The sequence below is a fragment of the Panthera uncia genome (genome assembly GCF_023721935.1).
Source record: "Panthera uncia isolate 11264 chromosome A1 unlocalized genomic scaffold, Puncia_PCG_1.0 HiC_scaffold_17, whole genome shotgun sequence".
Classification (NCBI taxonomy): Eukaryota; Metazoa; Chordata; class Mammalia; order Carnivora; family Felidae; genus Panthera; species Panthera uncia.
The window spans coordinates 72,346,458-72,366,228 of NW_026057577.1; the positions used below are offsets into that span (position 1 = coordinate 72,346,458).

The 19,771-nt window shown below is 34.0% G+C and overlaps 1 protein-coding gene across 5 annotated transcripts in view; it reads right to left on the reverse strand.

Moving 5' to 3' along the window:
• The window catches only part of SKIC3 (SKI3 subunit of superkiller complex), a 107,980-nt gene that overhangs the window by 10,574 nt on the left and 77,635 nt on the right, over positions 1 to 19,771 (reverse strand). For 4 of the 5 annotated variants that reach the window (XM_049647600.1, XM_049647598.1, XM_049647601.1 and 1 more), the window contains exons 35-40: positions 18,390 to 18,443; positions 18,093 to 18,204; positions 14,266 to 14,394; positions 10,932 to 11,053; positions 9,022 to 9,180; positions 3,710 to 3,862 (exon numbers count right to left, since the gene is read on the reverse strand). In XM_049647600.1, coding sequence (XP_049503557.1) covers positions 3,710 to 3,862; positions 9,022 to 9,180; positions 10,932 to 11,053; positions 14,266 to 14,394; positions 18,093 to 18,204; positions 18,390 to 18,443 — 729 coding nt within the window. The other variant, XM_049647602.1, reaches the window with a different exon arrangement.

Here is a 19,771-nt window from a genome sequence, read left to right on the forward strand (position 1 = left end):
AATTAGAATATCCTCTTCTTTTCAGTATTTCAATCTTCATTTAAAGGTACGGTTTGCACCCGATCCCACCACAGCTCCCAGATTGGATATGGTTACAGATAGTAGCAGCTGGCCTGTTCTTCCTCCCAACACTCCTACCTTTTCTTGTTAATTGCAGTTTCAAACTGCTACTGAAATACTAGAAGTCTGTATTTGACTGGTGTCACTGTAAGATGATATTTCTAGGCCTGACAGATATTTAAATCTCTTTTTCTCATCCAGACTTTCCTGGCTTTATCCTAACTTCACGGGTAGTGTCTTATCTGCAGGACCAGCTATGTACTCTGTGGAGCCCAGTGCAAAATCACTGCAAAAATGTATGGCCCTTTGTTCAAAAATAATTAAGAATTTCAAGATGGTGACTACAAGGATTAAAGCAAGAGTGGAGCCCTGAGCAACTGCACAGAATGCACACCTGTGAAGCAGTCCTGTTCATCCACAGTTCCACTAGATGAATATACTCTATTTCACTTACTCTCCACATCCTCAAAGCAATCTTGAGACCTCTCATTTCTTTTGTACTGAAACCCCATCACTCTTCTAGGTAGCCCTACTGGATTGGATTTAAGAGAATTCCTACGCCAATCCACTTTCACGCTGGACCACTGGACCACTCATTCCTGGCTCCAACAAATTCTAGGAGTGTTGCCAATCCCATGTCACAGGAATTCTCCTTCACTCCCTCTGTCTCGTACCCGAGCGTATATTGCTACCCACCTTTGGGATACACCCACCACTGACCACTCTCTGCCAGGGCACATACTTTCCAAAGCACTCTTTTTCTCTAAGACACCAAATGGAGAGCCACAGCTTCTGAGGTTATGTCAGATACCTGTCTATATGCTACTAGACATGTGCCTCCAGGATCTCAGAGGCCATACATCAAAACCTTCCTTTCTTTGGCAGAATTCAAAAAGATTCTTTTTTGTTTTTGTTCTTTTTTATTTTTATTTACTGATTTGTTTTATTCTTTTTTTTTTTTTACTCTTATTTTTATCCCATAATCAGTTACTCTAGAGGATGAAACCCAATTGTGTATAGATTGAAAGCAAAAAATATACACTTTCTCCCTTCCTCACTTTTGTGGGCATCTGTGTGTGGAAATGTGTCATCAAGGTGGGGGAGGTAAGCGCTCTCCAAAAAAATTTCTCCATATTCCTTCTCTAACTTCTAATCCATTTATAGCTTCCTTATAGGTTAATCTTCTACTTACTGCGGAAGTCTGTACCTTGATTTTATATCTTACTTTGGAATCTGTTATCTTTGAAATCTGATACTTAGCATCTTAGCCAAACCTCTGAGTTTAATATCCGATCCATATATTATCACACATTCAGTAGCCTCTCATAAAAGTGTAATTTTGATATAGTCATGCTCTGTACACTGCCAGCTGTTTACCATAGAAATGTGGCATCTCTCATATTCTTTTTTTTAATGTTTATTTTTGAGAGAGAGAGAGACAGAGTGTGAGTGGGAGAGGGGTAGAGAGAGAGGGAGCACAGAATCCAAAGCAGGCTCCAGGCTCTGAGCTGTCAGCACAGAACCCAACGTGGGGCTCGAACTCACAAACCCCAAGATCATGACCTGAGCCAAAGTCTGATGCTAAACCGACTGAGCCACCCAGGTGCTCCTCTTATATTCTTTTACAATAAATGTTCGGTGTCAAATATTACAATAAGAACAGGTTAGATTTGAGTCGTGTTATAAGGGCATTTGTAAATGTTATTCTACTTGATATTTAACCCTATAAGAAAGCAAAGTAGTATTATCATCTTTACTACTACTACTCCTAAAAAAAAAAAAAGACTCTAAATAGTTTAATTGGCTGAAGTTTTCACAAGGAATACATGGTAGAACCAGAACCAAAGCTATTAGAGAAAATACTTTTTGTGGTTGGGGGGAGGGGGGGTAGAAGAGATGAGGTGTATATGGGTATTACTAAACTTCAAGCTAATTTCCTCAACTGTAAAACAGGATTATTGTAAATATTAAATAAACTAATATGTGTAAATCCCTATAACAGTATCTAACACAGGCTAAGTGCTATAATGTTTGCTATTGTTATTCCTATTGTTTTATTCCAGGTCAGATTTAATTTCCCAGCATTAAGAACAGGCAAAAAAAACACCCTCCCCCCCAAATAAAAATATTTATTAACAAATAATGTTAGACTAAAAGAGTTTCTACTTTTCCCGTTCACATATTCAAGAGACTTATAGGTACTATGTGTGGCTTCCATAGCACACAGCTATCAATGTCACAAAGATATTTGTTAAATATAAATATGTGACAAAACAAAATATTTGATGGTCTACAATTATCCTTAACCACCATTTTTTTTCATCCAAATCAGCACAAATTTGACAACCATTATTATGTACACATTCATTCAAAAACCATTTATTGAGGAGCTCCTATGTGCATATACAAGGCAGGGTGGTAAAGCAAGGATGCAAAGATGGACAAAACATGGCCACCGACCTAAGGAGCTCTTAAATGTGCTCTGTAGTCATCTCACCAAAGCTGAAAACATTTCCTAATCCTTATATGTCTTTATCAGAAAGCTTAGTTAAAGCAAGCAAATAACATTGGCAATGGATTGTTATGACAAAAGCATGAATTAATTCAGGCCTATCTAGGACAATTTCTTCTAACTATGTAAAACAAAGAACGACAGTTTATTTTTTAATTACAGAAGCAACATTATATGATAAAAATTCAAATACTATCAAAGGATATAAAATGAAAACGTCTTCTCTATCATCCTTTAAAAACCCCCAGTGCTATTCTCCAAAGTAACTGTCATTAATTTTCTTTTTTTAATTATTATTTTATCTATTTATTTTTTATTTTAGACAGCTAGAGAGCTAGGGATGGAGAGGGGCAGAGGGGGGAGGGGGAGAGAGAATCGTAAGCAAGCTCCATGCTCAGTGCAGAGCCCCATGTGGGGCTGGATCCTTTGACCTTGGGATCATGACCTGAGTTGAAATCAAGACTCAAATGCTTAACCAACTGAGCCACCCAGATGCCCCTCATTAATTTTCTTTTTATATCTTTTTATATCTTTCTATGTACCCATAAGCAGGTGCACACAAACACAACATATTTAGACATATATATTCTTAAATATATGTATCACACATACATACACTCAACTAGGATATCATATACACTCTTCTGCAGTTTCCCCCCCAAAGCACACACATACTTAAACATTTATCTAAGGAGTTTTCCATACTAGTACAGAGGACTTACAGATTAATGTACCTATCTTTGTATCAAAAATCTGATGTCAAATCAAAACTTACTGGAAATCCCTCTTACAGAATGTTAAATTGAACTGAGAAATGGGCTGAAATGTTAATTATTGCCACCTTTGTCACAGATGAGTAGCTGGGTTAATTCTAACTTATCAACAAGAAATAAAAATGTATATTCTGCCTTAATTCAACTTTTTAATTTCAATCTTTATTTATTTTCTTCCCCACACAATGACACTGTTCTGCTGGAGTCTATGGATTTACATTGCTATTATTTCCAACAAAAGCCCAAATACAAAGTCTATAAGGAGGCCTCACGAGAAGGTGACAAAACAACAGAAACTTGAGAGAAAGCACGATCATCTTAAAAATAAATGAATCAATTTTTCATGATTATAACATGATCTTACCATGCAGGCTTTTAAAGCAAGTAGAGCTAGTCTCAGCAGACTTGACAGCTTGCCACTCCAACTGCCCTGTTGGGATGCTACTTGTAGACTCTTTCTATAACACATCTCTGCAGCACCCATCATTCCTTGGCACTGATACACGTGTGCCAGCCACTGAGGAACATAAAGAGAAAAGAACCAAAAAGATTTCAATTTAGTACATAGCCTGCTACTCTACTTCCAACAAAGTCAATACACATTGATAAAGTTAATTTTTTATTTCATTATTGCTAAATTTTGTGCCCCCAAAAAACAAAAATCACAGGTCAAGAAAGGAGTAGCCATCTTGCCCATTCTATCAGCAAGAGCTTACTAGCCACATCACTGGAAAGTCGTTTTTTTTCATATAAATGCGTATCTACTTATTTTGAGACAGAGAAAGAGAGAGTGTGAGCAGGGGAAGGGCAAGGAGAGAGGGAGAGAGAGAATCCCAAGCTGGCTCCATGCTGTCATCACAGAGCCCAATGAGCAGCTTAATCTCAAGAACCATGAGATCATGACTTGATAAGAAATCAAGAGTCGGATGCTTTAACCAACTAAGCCACCCAGGTGCCCCTGACTTGACAGTCTTAAAGAGTCTTCTGAGATGGCAAGTCAAGAACAAAATCAAAACGGACTAGGAAAACAGACATATCATGTAAATGCTAATCAAAAAGAAGTCTGTATAGCTGTATTAATAAAGTAGACTTTAAGACAAGAAATATTAGAGACAAAGGGGGCTGTTTCATAATAAGAACCAATTAATTGGAAGATATAACACTCTTACATTTGTATTTACCTAATAACATAGATTTTATGCAGCAAAAGTTGACAGAAATGAAAAAAATAGTCAAATGCAGAATCAAAGTTGGAGATTTTTAATACACCTATCTTAGCAATGGTTAAAGAAACACAAAACGTTCAATAAGGATATAGAAGATTTAAACATAATTAGCTCAACTTAAGTGACATATTGAGAAGACTACATTCAGTAACCACAGTATATACATTAAGTGACAATGTATATGCAATATTTACCAAATCCAACCATATAACTGAAGAACTAAAATCATACAGTTTACTGATTAAGTGAAATTAAACAGTAACAGAGAAATAACTAAAAAATTCATCCTCTCCCATATTAGAAATTTTGCAACATGCTTCAGAAAAAAACAGGGATCAAAGGAAGAAATCCCAATGGAAATTAGAAAACATATTCAAATAAATGACAATGAAAACACTACATAAAATCCTGGGGGATGCATATATATATTGGAGAAAGACAGAAAATCTGTAAGTTTCTCTGTCAAGAAGCTAGGTAAAAAAAAAAAAAAAAAAAAAAAAAAACAACCCAAAATGCAAAGAATGTAAACAAAATAAAAAATAAAAGAAATCAATAATATGTAAAGAAAATATAATGAAGAAAAGCAAACCAAAAAGTTGGTTCTTTGACAAGTTAACAAAATTGCTTATCAAGAAAAAATTCAGAAAACACAAATTACCAATGTAAGAATGAAAACGGAAAAAAAGCATTACAGATTATATAAACAGTGAACAAAAAAAATTTTTTTAATGTTTATTTATTTTTGTGAGAGAGACAGAGTGTGAGAGAGCAGGGAAGGGGCAGAAAGAGAAAGGGAGACACAGAACCCGATGCAGGCTCCAGGCTCTGAGTTGTCAGCACAGAGCCCAACGTGGGGCTCAAACTCACGAACCACAAGATCATGACCTGAGCCAAAGTCAGCTTAACAAACTGAGCCGCTCAGGCGGCCCCATGATACATTAAAGAGGATATCATGAACAACTTTATGCCAATAAACATGAAACTGAGATGTGCTGGACAAATTTCCTGTAGCTCATGAATGCTAAAGAAGTGAAAAGAAATTTAACCAGCAATTAAAAAAAAAAAAAAAATCCTTAGCCCAAGTGGCTTCAATGGTGAATTCTTCCAAACATTAAAGAAATAAATGTCACTCTCATACAAACTCTTTCAGAAAATAAAGGAGAATTAACAACATAGATGCCAAAACCTAACAGAGACCTCATAAGAATGAAAAATAACAAGCCATTCTCTCCTAAATATAGGTATTAAAAATTCTCTAAAAAGACATTAACAAATCAACTCCAGCAATATATAAAAGGAGTAATACATCATAGCCAGGAAAGCCAAGTAAGATTTCTACTAAGAATGCAAGGTTAGTTGAGCATTTAAAAGTCAACACAGTCCACATTAGCAGAATAATAAAAAAAGAACCATTCTAACAGATGCCCCTCACAAGATCTGTTAAAATTCAACATCCATTCATGAAAAAAATAAAAAATCTTTTATCAATTTAGAATAGAAGACTTCCTTGATCTGATAAATATATCTATAAAAACTTGCAGTAAGTATCATAATTGGGAAACAGTAAATGTTTTCTATGTGAGGTTGAAAATAAGAACGTTCACTTATTTTACCACCACTTCTATTTAATATTGTTATTCAAGGTTCTAAACAATGCAATACAGCAAGAAAAAAAATCAATATAAATATATTGGAAAGAAAAAGTAAAACTTTCCTACTCACAGAAATGACTTAATTATGTTTACAGAAAACCCAAAATCATTTCAAAAGAATAAGTGAATTCAGCAAGGTTGCTGATGGTCAACATATAAATATCACTGCATTTCTAAGTGTTTGGAGCTAACATACAAGACAAAAATACCATTTGTAATAGAACAAAAAACATGAACTACCTAGAAATAAATTTAACACAAAAATGTAAGAGACTACACTGAAAACTGTAAAACACTACCGAGAGAAATTTAGAACTTAAATAATTTGAGGAATATACCACATTTGTGGATAGAGAAATTCAGTAGTATTACTTTATCAATCCTCCCCCAATTAAATTACAGATTCATGTAATTCCAATCAAGATCCTAGCAGGGCTTTTGTTTGGGGGGGGGGGGGGGCAGTAAGAAAGCAGGGTAACTGACAATCTACATGTAAATGCCAAAAACCTAAATGACCTGAGACACTTGAAGGAGAAAAAGTCAGAGGTCTTACTATTAGCTCCACACATCAAAACTAATTGTAAAGCTGTAAGCAAGAATAAACAAGTAGATGAATGGAAAAGAATAGGGAGCCCTATACGACCCACATATACAGTCACCTAATTCATGTAAAACCATCACTACAGTTCTGTGGGGTCATAATGGTCTTTTCAAGGAATGATGCGGGGACAGTAAGATATACATCTGGGAAAAAAAGAACTTTGACTCTGCAACATCAACAAAAATTAATCCTGTACGGATCATATACCTAATATGTGAAAAGTAAAACAAAAATGTCTGAAAGAAAAGAGAAAAATATCTTCAGGAGCTTAAAGGAGGCAAAGCGCTCTTAAATAGAAATTTCAATAAAGCATTAAGCATTAAAAAATGGTAAATTAGACTTAATTAAAATTAAGAACTGTTCATCAAAAAATAATATTAACAGAGTGTTAAGCCAAGGTACAGACATGAGGAACTAGGTGCAGTAATATGAATACTCAAAATGTGCTTGTATCCAAAAACTACAATGAATTCCAAAAATCAATTAAAAAACAGTCCACGAAAAACTAAAAAAAAAAAAAAAAAAAAAAAGGCATTTTATAAAGAGGATATCCAAAGGTTCATTAAGTTTATGAAAAGTGGCTCAACATCATGATTCAGGTAAAGTCAAGTTAAAACTATCACAAGATACTATTATCTACTTATCTACTGAAAAGGGGAAATAATAACCATGTCTAGCAATACCAGCAATTGGAATGCTCAAAATTTGTTAGTGGTTTAGAAAACTGTTTGATAGGATCTACTAGAGTAAACATACATATCCCTTATCACCCACCAAAAGACATATCTAAGGATGGACATAGCAGCATTAACCATGATAGCCAAAACCTGTTAATAATCCAAATGTCCATCAACTTTAAAAGAGATACATTTTATAATATATTCATAAGATGAAACGGAAAAAAACTACAGCTACGTGAAACAACTAAATGAGTCCCAAAGACTTGATGCTGAATGAAAGTAACCACACACAAAACAAGAGTCTGTTTATGTGATGTTCAAAAAGCAGAAAGACTAGAGAGAAGTGACAGAAGTCAGAATAGTGGTTCTCCTTTTTATTTGAGGTGGGGGAAATCAAAGAGAGAGGCAGGAGGGAGGCAACCAGGTTATTGACAATATTCTGTATCATGGTATAGGTGGTGGCTAAATAGGTATATAGGTAAGTAAAAATGTAATGAATGGTACTTATAAGATTTTCATACTCTATTCTTTGTGAATTATATCATAAAAGAAGACACACTCTATCTCGTAAGACTCTACATACTATGTAATTTATCTTTTAATTTTTCCTTTTTAGTTTGACGAGCATATGAAGTCTTGATGAAGAATATGAAATCATTACTATCCATCTGACCTTAGAATTAAAGTATCTTAATTCTCATATGGCAAACTTTAGAAGAGGGGAAAAAAGCACCACCTTTCTCCAATAATTAGAATAAAAAGTAGGCTTAGCTTGCATAGTCCAACTACTGTATGCCACAGGATAATCTTTTTAAGCAGGGACATCAAAAAGGTGTTATAATGAAACATCAAAATGAGCAAGAAATTACAGTAAAAAATAAGCTTCTGTAAAATCGGTATCAAAAAGCCCCTTTGATACTTTCTCTGGAGCAGAGAGGAAACTATAATACACTGAATAAAGTAATTACATGTTTTCTTGTGTTTTAATATCGATAAGAATAAAGTATATAGTGATCATTATGTGTTTGTCACTGTAGATAACCAGAGCCAGCTAAAAGGATAGTCTGTTCATTCAAGCATCCATAACTACTTCAAAAGGCACTAAACACCCATTAAAATCCTGGATATGGGTTACCTATAAGGTAGCTAGAAAAAAAACACATACATCCTCCCTAAAGGTGGAGTTAGCACCATTATGACAAAATGTTTGAAACACTTCTTTAGTGTGTTACATCAATCCTATGTAAAAGGCAGTATTTTCAACATTGTTTTAAATTGAGGAAATTCATAATCGACAATTTAAAAACCTTTGAAGCAGTGTAGCTGCAGATCCTAAATTAGTATTAAACTTGCTTAGTCTCCTTAATCCCAATACAGCATGCTTCAGTTATTGAAAACGAAACATATATGGTGACTTTTAAAGGCAAGATAAACAAAATGGAGCATACCGCCTAACCTCATCTAGTATCACGAAGTATCCTAATTCAGGACTCATTGTAAGAATGGAGAGAATTTACCTGCCACGCTGGAACAGAAGTTGAATTGGACATGACTGTTTTCTGCAGCTCTTCAAGTACAGCATCTGGGAGAGGGTTTTGTGAATCCAGGAGTGGTTTACACTGAACTTGTCTCAAAAGTAAGATAACAGCTGGCTGATCAGGGTTACTTTTTAAATTCTAAAAATTAAACCCCAAATACAAATATATCACACAGATTCTTGAATGTTAAAACAGCAATTAAGCTATTCTTAATGTTGGGAAAAAATCTGAATTTAACCTTTTTCTTATTAAAAAAAATAACTGCAAAAGTAAAATAAATAGAACGATGAACATATAAAACTCCACATTTAAATAAACTTTGAAATTGGTAATGCTATAATTGTAGTTTATAAGTCATTTATTTAAGGTTTAGTTTCCCTTTGACTTTATTCTCAAGTGATATCCTGAAAAACTTAAGTTCTGAATGTAAAAAGCTGAACCAAGAAAACATAATATTAACAGTGAAGGCTAAAACAATGCCTTATTGGAAGAAACCAGACCATATAAGAAGAAAAGAGCTATAAATGTTTTCCTTTTTCAACCTCTTCACAAAGATATTCACTGGATGTCCTTCTCTAGGCAAAGACTTCCTACACATTGTAAGAAAAATGACCCATTTATCCATTTCCCTAAGCCATTATTAGTACATGAAAACACACACATACATAATTATATACATGTATATGCATCTCCTTTCCTATATATATCTGTACGGGGGAGAAGTTAAAGAAAAGTTCTCTAAACAAGCCTTCCACTATTGTTTTAAACATTTCTTTATTGCTTGTTCTTCAATCTCATGCTTCTCTATTTTTTATTAAGTTATAGTCTTAAATGTATGTGATTGCTTTCTTCTAAGTAAGAGATTGGAACAAAAGAATGACAAGAAAAAAATCATAAAAGTATCCCTTATTCTGTCAAACAGAACATACCAACTGTCAGTTGCTTGTTAAACACTCACTGCATAATACTAATCTGTCCTGAATATAGATGAAATTTCTTAAATAAAAGAGAAAATTTATTACTCTGCTTTTTCGGAGAATTAAAACACCTAAGGGATCTTCAAAGATCCATTCTTCCTTCTCTGTAAAATTTATATTGATCTTTCTTTCAAAAACAAAAACAAAACAAAACACATTTCTAAAGAAAATAAAATCTTCCTGGTAAGCAATTACAAAAAAAGATGTTTTCAGGAAAACGTCAGGATAAGATGTTTAAAACTGTCCTTATCCATTAAATTATTTCTAAATAGCTTTATGAAATGGATTCATTCATTCAATAGAAATTTATTGAACCCTTACTATGTGCTGGCAAGGTGCTAAGGATTTACTCACAGAGCCCACAATCCAGGTTTATAAAAGGTGACTAATGAGTAGCTCCAATCACCCACTTAATCCTCATAGTCATTCTATGTGGTTCAGAACTTTGGAAAAATACAGAGATGCTGGAAAATATAGCATTCTGAAGGCAGTAACCAGAAATCAAAGGAAAATACTGCTTCCATAATGGTACTGCCTTCCCAAAGACCTATTAAGTCCTTGAGTCCTAGAATCAGACAAATGTGTGTTCAAATGGCAACTCAATCAATTTCTAGCTGCAAACTCTTGTGTATATCGCTTACCCTCTCTAAGCTTTAGTTTACTCATTTATAAAAAGGAGATAATAATAAACATCCATGTCATACATCGTTGTGAAGTTCAAATACAAACTGCTAAATGTACTGACCAGCTTATAGTAAGTACTCAATAAATGTTGGGTAATTATAATCATTACTATCATCACACCATCACCATATGCCTTTTAAATAATGTGCACTCTATTTTTAATGTCATTTTCCAAGTAGGATAAGAATCCACAAATCTCAATGCTCAATTTCATAATAATAATAATACCTTTGTGCAGAGGCCTTCAGCTTCAGCTAGTCTTCCTGTGTCTATTAGACCAGTGACAGCTTGGGAGAGAGACCACTTTTCAAGAGATTGGTTATAATTTTCAAGGAATTCTTTGTCTCTAACTGTGAACAAAAATGTCAGTGTTAGTTTCCTCTGCGATTTATAACATTTTCCCAAAGGAGTAATTAGTTGCTAAGAAGTATTACAATTAGACTTACCATGCATCTATAATTTTTTAAACTTACATGTACTACCGAAATACCATGAACTATCCTGACACGTGACAGGTTTCTGAAGAGTTTCATGGTAGGAATGTTTGTGGCTGAGTAACTTAAAACTTTATAGACTTGTGACTTACATAAAAACAAAACAAAACAAAACAAACAAAAAACAAAAAACACTATCTACAGCAAAATTAAAAATAATTCACTGTAAAAAATTAAATATTTATCGTGATATAATTGATGTATGGTAAATTACACAAATGTATGTATTCAAACAGTACATTCTGAAGACTTTTGACATGGGCGTCTATCCATGAACCATCACTAAAATCAAGATAATGAACATAGTCACCATCATGAAAAGTTTCTTCCTACTCCTCTGTAATCACTTCTGTTCCCCTACCTACCTCTCCTCTCACCCTCTGTCCCCGGGCAACCGCTAATTCTTTTCAGTCACAATAGATCAGTCTGCATCTTCTAAACTTTCATACAAATAGAATCATAAAGTATAGACCCCTTTGTCTGGCACGTTCACAACTGTTAACATGGTAAATTACATGCATTTTCAAATGTTAAAGTGACTTTGCGTTCCCAAGATAAACCCCAGGTGATCATGATGTATCATCTTTTCTATGTGTTGTTGCATTTGAATTGATACAGTGTGTTATGAATTTTTGCACCGTAGTTCTGCAGTATCCTTATTGAAGTCTTTGCCTGGTTTTGGTGTCAGGGTAATGTTGGCCATATAGAAAAAAGTTACCAAAGTTTTAAATTACTTGGAAGGATTTGTATAGAACTGGCATTATTTCTTCCTTAAATGGTTGGTAGAATTCATCAGTGAAGACATTGGGTCCTGGAGTTTTCTTTGTGGGGAGATTTAGAACTATAAATTCAGTATCTTTAATAGATACAAAGCTATTCAGTTTATTTATTTCTTCCGAAGTGAGTTTTGTGTCTTTCAAAGAATTTGTCCATTTCTAAGTTGCCAAATTTAATGGTGTAAACTTGTTCATAAGATCCTATTAGCCTTTAAATAGCTATAGTGATGTACCCTCTTTCATTTCTGACAGGGGTACTGTTTTTTATCCCTGATGTCTGGCTAGAGGTTTATTAATTCTATTGATCTTCTCAAAGAACAAGTTTTCACTTTTGTTAATTTTCTATTTCACTGATCGCTACTATTTATTACTTCTTTTCTTCTGCTTACTTTGGGTATAATTTCATCTTCCATTTTCTAGTTCTTAGGGAGAAGATGAGATCACTGATATGAAGGCTTTAATATAGACATTTGATGCTACACATTTCTCTGTAAGCAGTGCTTTTAATACTTTGAAAGGCTGTTTTTCCCTTTTCACTCAGTTCAAAATATTTTCTCACTTCCCTTCTAGCTTATTCTTTGAACTGGATTATTTAAAAGTATTTATTTAGTTTCTAAATATTTGAGAATTTTCCAGATATTTTTCTGTTACTTGTTTTTAATTTAATTCCATTGTATTAAGACAATATGCTTTATACATGATTTGAAGCCCTTTAAATTTATTTAGACCTGTTTCATGGCCCATTTAAGATTTGGGTAAATGCTCTACATGCATTTGACAATAGGCCTTCTGCTGTTATTAGAGTATTCCACAAAGGCCAATTAGGTCAAGTTAGTTGACAGTGTTGTTCAAGTCTTTATTATATCTTTACAGATTTTTTTGTCCAATTGTTCTGTCAATTATCAAAAGATTACTAAATCTCTAGTTATAATTGTGGATTTGTCTATCCCTTTCAGTTCTGTAAGTTTTTGCTTCGTACATTTTTCCGTAAGTTTTCATTTTTTCTACCCATCTTATTGTGAAATACAATGCAGATTTTTTGTACTTTGAAGCTCTGCTACTTAGTGCTTAAATGCTTAGACTTGTTATGTTCTCTTGATGAACTGATTCCATTATGAAATGGCCTTCTGTATCATTGGCAATATCCCTTGCTCTGAAATCTAATTTGCCTGAAATTAGCAGTGCCATTTCAACTTTCTTTTTTTTTTTTTTAATGTTTATTCTTTTTTGAGAGAGAGAGAGAGAGAGAGAGAGAGCGAGCGCACATGAGTGGGAGAGGGGCAGAGAGAGAAGCAGACATAGCATCCAAAGCAGGCTCCAGGTTCTGAGCTGTCAGCACAGAGCCCAATGCAGGGCTTGAACTCCAGAACTGTGAGATAATAACCTGAGCTAAAGTCAGATGCTTAACTGACTCAGCCACCCAGGTGCCCCTCACCTGTTTTTGATTAGTGTTGACATGGAATATCTTTTTTCATCCTTTCACTTTTTAGGCTATTTTCATCTTTATGTTTAAATATAAATTTATATTTTATCTATTCTTCTTTTAGGCAGTATATAGTTGGCTCTTGCTTTTTTATCAATCTGACAATCTCTGCCTTTTAATTAGGGTATTTAACTTGACTACCGATATGGTTGGGTTTAACTAATGTGTTGTTTTCTATTTGTCTTATCTGGTCTTTGTTCTCTTTTCCTCTTCTTTGGATTATTTTTTATGATTTCATTTTATCTACTTTGGTGGCTTATTAACTATAACTCTATTTAGTGTCTACTTTAAATTTTAAAGTATTCATCTTTAACCTGTCACAGTCCACCTTTAAGTAATATTATACCACTTCACTTACAATGTAATTTTATAACAGAATACTTCCATTTTCCCCTTTTATTCTTTGGGCTATTGTTGTAATGTGTGCTTTGAACAATTATGTTTTAAAGAGACTTCTATCATGTCACCTGTGGATCTGTTTCTATTGAGTGATTTATCTCACTATGGGTGGTATTTTTCTACCTCTTTGCATGCCTATTCTGTTTTTAACTGGACACCAGACATTGTTAATTTTACCTTGTTGAAGGCTGAACATTTTTGTATTTCTGTAATGTTCTTGGGCTTTGTTCTGTAGGAAGTTAAGCCCCTTGAAAATGATTTCATCTTTTCAAGGCTTGTTTTTAAGCTTTGTCTGATGAGAACATAATAGCCTTTAGTGTAGGGCTAAGTGTGCCCACTACCTTTTGGCAATATCCTTCTGAGTACTTTGCCCTGAATTCATCATGTATGAAATGGTTGTTTAAGCTTACTTGAAGCAGAAACAGCAGATAACAGGGCCAAGTACAAATCCATTCTCTTCGGCTCAGTGTTGTCCACTAGAGCCAGTTTATCTTCAGCATGACAGGCTGCCATTAGCCCAGCCCAGACGGCAGGGTCACCTAAACACAGGAAATATGTTAGAAGGCTTGTTAATATCAACATATTGCTGAAAAGCTACCAAAAATGAGAGTAGGAGTTTATAAATACCAAAAAATTAAACTGAAAATAAAATAAATTATATCTCTAGAAAAAAAATCATTTTCTTAAAGGAAAACTATACTTCTTTTCAGAAGACATATTACTACATTCATTCTTCAAGATTTGCTTTTTTTTTTCAAAATACAGCAAAGGATGAGAAATATCCTTAAGCTCTTCCATGGCTGATTAGCTCAGCTGCCTAGAGTACTGTTCTATTGTGGAAAAGAAGAATAAGATAAAAACAGAGAGGGAGGTAAACCATAAGAGACTCAACTATAGAGAAAATAAAAGGGTTACTGGAGGGGAGGTGGGTGGGGGAATGGGCTAAACGGGTGATGGGCATTAAGGAGGGCACTTGTGATGAGCACTGTTGGGTTACATGTAAGTGATGATTCACTAAATTCTACTACTGAAACCAACAAAAAAAAAAGGAAAAGTCAATTATATTCACTTTCATTGGACACCAAGGACAAGTCTCAAAGAGACATTTATGTTTATCATTCAATCTCTGTATTAAAGGTTCAATCATAGGAAAAGCAAGATAACACTCTTTCTCAGTTTTTAAGAAAAGTCTGAGTCAAAGGAAAAGCTCAAGATAACTCCATTTACATATGTTCTAACAGCCAATCGTGAAAGCCATTTTATCATTCCAAATGAAGGAATTCTATGATTATATATCCCTTCATCGATTTGATCTTTCCTTCCTTCCTTCACACCATGATAGCTTCTTCTGGGGAGAGGGGGAAGCAGTGGACTGAGACTGAGGTGGTAATAATAGAGATTATGCAGACAGATGCCTCTTTTTAAGAAAGGCAGTTGTGAAGACAAGGTGAAAAAGAACTTGGAACTTTAGAAGAGTTTTTATTTTTTGCTTTTTATTTTATAAGTCATATTTTGCAGGTTAATATTTGCATGGCCTGTATGTTAGTCCCGCTACGGTTAAAAAAAAAATTTTTTTTTTTAATCCCACAAGGGGTGCTAGCTAAAAAGAGTGTCATTTAAACAAAAATTTTAGCTTCAATTTTATATTTTTTATCTAACTGCTCCATCTAATATATATCCCCTATCAAATGTCTGAAATGTTTCTCTACTTCATTTATAGAGGATCAGTATTACTGCTATAATAGTATAAGAATCATTAGAAATCTTAGGCACATAAAAAATTTTTACAAAAAAATTAAATGCACACCACCATATTATAAAATAATTCCTGCCTGAAATAATGACTACTTTATTTTAAATAACAAGAGATATAATCAAATTCTAGAATAAGGAAATGGGAACCATCCCTCAGAACTTATGGGATCTGATTAATGTATAATGAAAGGCACATGACTCTTAGATCTGGGTTTTAGGTCTAACAATGACATTAATTAACTCTGCCAGCTTTCCCTTCAGGACTCATTTTTCTATAAAACAAATGAACTGGATGATGGCTCGGGTGTCATCAGGTCTAAAATCCAAAGTTCCAACTGAGGTAGACTCAATTTCTGATTTTTTTTTTTTGTAGTTTCAAATTTTTATTTAAATTCCAGTTAGTTAATAATTTCTGAATATTGACATATTTCTAAGATTAAGTGAAGAAGTCCCTTAGAGATCTTAGGGTATTCTATAGTTTAGATTACAGGAGGGAGGAGATGGACATTAGTTGGCAGCAATTTCTTCTGTCACATTTCAAAAGAACTGCTGTTTTCATTTAGTCTTCCAGACTATTCAGCAACTTCAAATTCCCTATGAAATAAAGTGATAGCATAAAATATATTTATTACAAACCTCAATTTTTTAAATTTTTTAATGTTTATTTATTTTTGAGAGAGAAGACAGAGCACGAGAAGGGGGAGGGGCAGATAGATAGGGAGACACAGAATCTGAAGCAGTCTCCAGGCTCTGACCTGTCAGCAGAGAGCCCAATGCAGGGCTTGAACCCATGAACCGTGAGATCATGACTTGAGCCAAAGTTGGCACTTAACCAACTGAGCCTCCCAGGCGCCCCTCAAATTTTTTAAATATAGTTTGCTAAAAATATCTTTTAATATCACAGAAGCAATAATCTAGCAGAAATTGGATTTTTAAAAATTTGATTCTAAATTCTTGGAATTATATTTAAATTTCTAAAAAGATTCCTTTGAATACCATCTGTCAAAACTATACTTTATTCAACTACAAGGACTAGGTGTATGCTACTACCCATAACTACAATTACATTTACTTTTATTGGACTCCAAAACCAAGCCTCAGACAGGCATTCATCTTCATCACTCAGGCTCTGTTTTAAGCATCTTTGAGTATATATTTCTCCAGATAATATGGGAAAGTAAGATCATTACAGAAGACCTTATGTGGGCAACGTCACCTTTTTAACATTTAATGCCCCTCATACAATCAAAACCTAACAGATCTTTTATCATACTAGATTCACAGTAAAAATCCTTGAGAGTAATTATATCCAATTTTTTTTTTTTAAATTTATTGACTTTGAAAGAGAGAGAAAAAGAAAACGCAAGCAGGAGAGGGGCAGAAAGACAAGAGGAGAGAGAGAATCCCAACGAGGCTCCACACTGTTAGAACAGAGCCTCACACAGGGCTCAAACTCATGAATCCTGAGATCATGACCTGAGCCAAAATCCAGAGTTAGATGCTTAACTAACTGAGCCACCAGGCACCCCCTGCCTTTTTTTTTTTTTTTTTTTAATCCAATACTTCCATGAAAACACCTCTAAAAATCAAAAACTTATCCAATGTATAACAAAAACAAATTGAAATGTTTAGGGTCTCTTTTTGTTCTATTACATAAATGAAACAAGGAATAAGCAATAAGATATTGGTCTGTTTACTTGTTTTATAAAATAATCTCTGAATTACTAGATATTTAGCCATTTAGTTAGGATCTTTATAATTTATCGTGAAGACAACATTGGACTTATTTTGTACAATTTGTTTCCTAACACTCCCCAGCCAAAAGCAAAACTATTCCTATCTAACAAATGTTTGAAGTGCTCTGCGGGAATAAATTATTTAATGCTACATGTCATATTAAAAATAATATTAGTAAAAATACGCTTCATAAGCCCACAGGTATTCCAGTGCTCTGGGGCATTTCTCCAGCAGTGATAATGCAAGTATGCTGATGCAGTCGTATATACTCCCTCAGTGTGATCAATGGTATACACATGACACAAAAAGAGCTGCTCAGGTGAGGCCATCACCTTGGCATTCCAACATTACCACAGAACACACCTCCACTCCTCAAGGAGCTAACTACCCATAAAGATAATTAAAATGACTAAACATGTTCATTAAATAATTTAGCAGCTATAGGTAAACCTCATTAAACCAGACAGATGCAAAACAGAAATAAAACTATTCCATGAAAATACAGAATTCAGATTTTCAATCAAGGATAATAAAGTATCCTTATGCAGATATTCCATTCAGCCTGTTTCAAGAATTTATTACCACTTAATTATCAACAGCCAAATGTAGATAATCAAGTAATATGCAAAACCTTATTTTCTTAAAATTCCCTTTTATTTCATGAAAATACAAACTTTGTACCCATAAGCCGCAAATGCAAGACCAACAAAATTTGAATTAATGAAATGGATTATATTATATTCACCTGGAGAAAGAAGAGCTGCTTTCTGAATGGTCTTTAGTGCAATATTTTTTTCAGCTTCTGCTGAACTGCTTCCCATAGCTAACTGATTTACCGCAGTATACAGTAACGCCTTCTGCATAAGAGAAAAGAAGAGGGTTAACAAATTATCTTTATAGCTCAGTGACTTTCAAACTGGCTAAAAGCGGGCTTCTATTGGGTACAATGTAACCTCTTAAACTTAGGGAGAAAAATTGTTATTGTTTACCAATAATATTATTTAATAAGTAGGACATTTCCTTTGTACTGGGGAAAACTAACCTTTCCATGATTTGAGTCCAAAATATGAGCCACATTTCCTGCAACAGCACCTCCCTATAATAGAAAATAATTATTTAGATAAACTTTCACAAGTAGTAAAAATTAAGACTGATAAATTCTTTCCATTAAATCATTTGAAAAGTTCAGTTTTATCATATTTACAACTTCCAAACTCCAGAAGTATCAATTTATTACTGCATTAAGAGACAAGTTAGGTATTTTTATGAAAGAAAATCTTTTCTACTAGGATGATCTCAACTCTGCTCTTTTAAAATACTAAAAGTTACATAATTTTATACTAACCACAAGTACGTGTTTTCTAACAATTGTGATTAGATTGAAAGAGACATAGAATCTCAAAAGTGATTTTAAGATTAACATGGTTTTACTCCACGGAAATATTAGTATTTTAAAAATTTCTGTAGTCCCTAGTAAAATGAATAGCCAAAGTTCAGAGAGCCTGAAACTAATCACTGATTCAATAATCAACTCAATACTAAAAATGAGAAAAATATATATATCATAGTTTTTGTAAAGTCAATTTGAAATCCTTAATTTTTAAAAATTCAACCAGACATTTTACCTGGAAAAAAAAAAGTGAATTATAAGAATGATTTTATTTTATTTCAGAAGTATACTGTTCTCTTCATTTTATATTGGAATTGGAGTATCAGAAATGTTTTGCACATCACATTTACCACATAAAGAACACTAAAAACAAACTTTAAAAAATATGTCAACATAAAACAAATAGAAGATGGATTAAAAAGAAAACAGGGGTGCCTGGGTGGTTCAGTCGGTTGTGCATCCTACTTCAGCTTAGGTCATGATCTCAGTTTCTGAGTTTGAGCCCTGCGTCGGCTTCTGTGCTGACAGCTCGGAGCCTGGAGCTGCTTCAGATTCTGTGTCTTCCTCTCTCTCTGCCCCTGTCCCGCTTCTGCTCTGCCTCTCTGTCTCTCAACAATGAATAAATGTAAAAAAAATAAAAGAGGAAAAAAAAAAAGAAAACAACACAGGGGTGCCTGGGTGGCTCAGTCAGTTGGGCGTCCAACTCTTGATTTTGGCTCTCAGGTCATAATCTCACAGTTTGTCAGTTTGAGTCCCACGTTGGGCTCTGCGCTAACAGCATGAAGCCTGCTTGGTATTCTGTCTCCCTCTCTCTGTGCCTTTCCTCCATTTGCTCTCTTTATCTCTCTCAAAATAAATAAAAATTTTAAAAAGGAAATTAAAAAGAAAAAAAGAAACACAGAAAGTAGAAGGAGGATTCAGGAGTTAGATCTGGGATGATCCATCACCACAAACACTGTGATTTTGCACAAGTTATTTAATATCTACATCTCATGTGTCCTCTATAAAATGGACATTAATTGGAGCTACTTCAT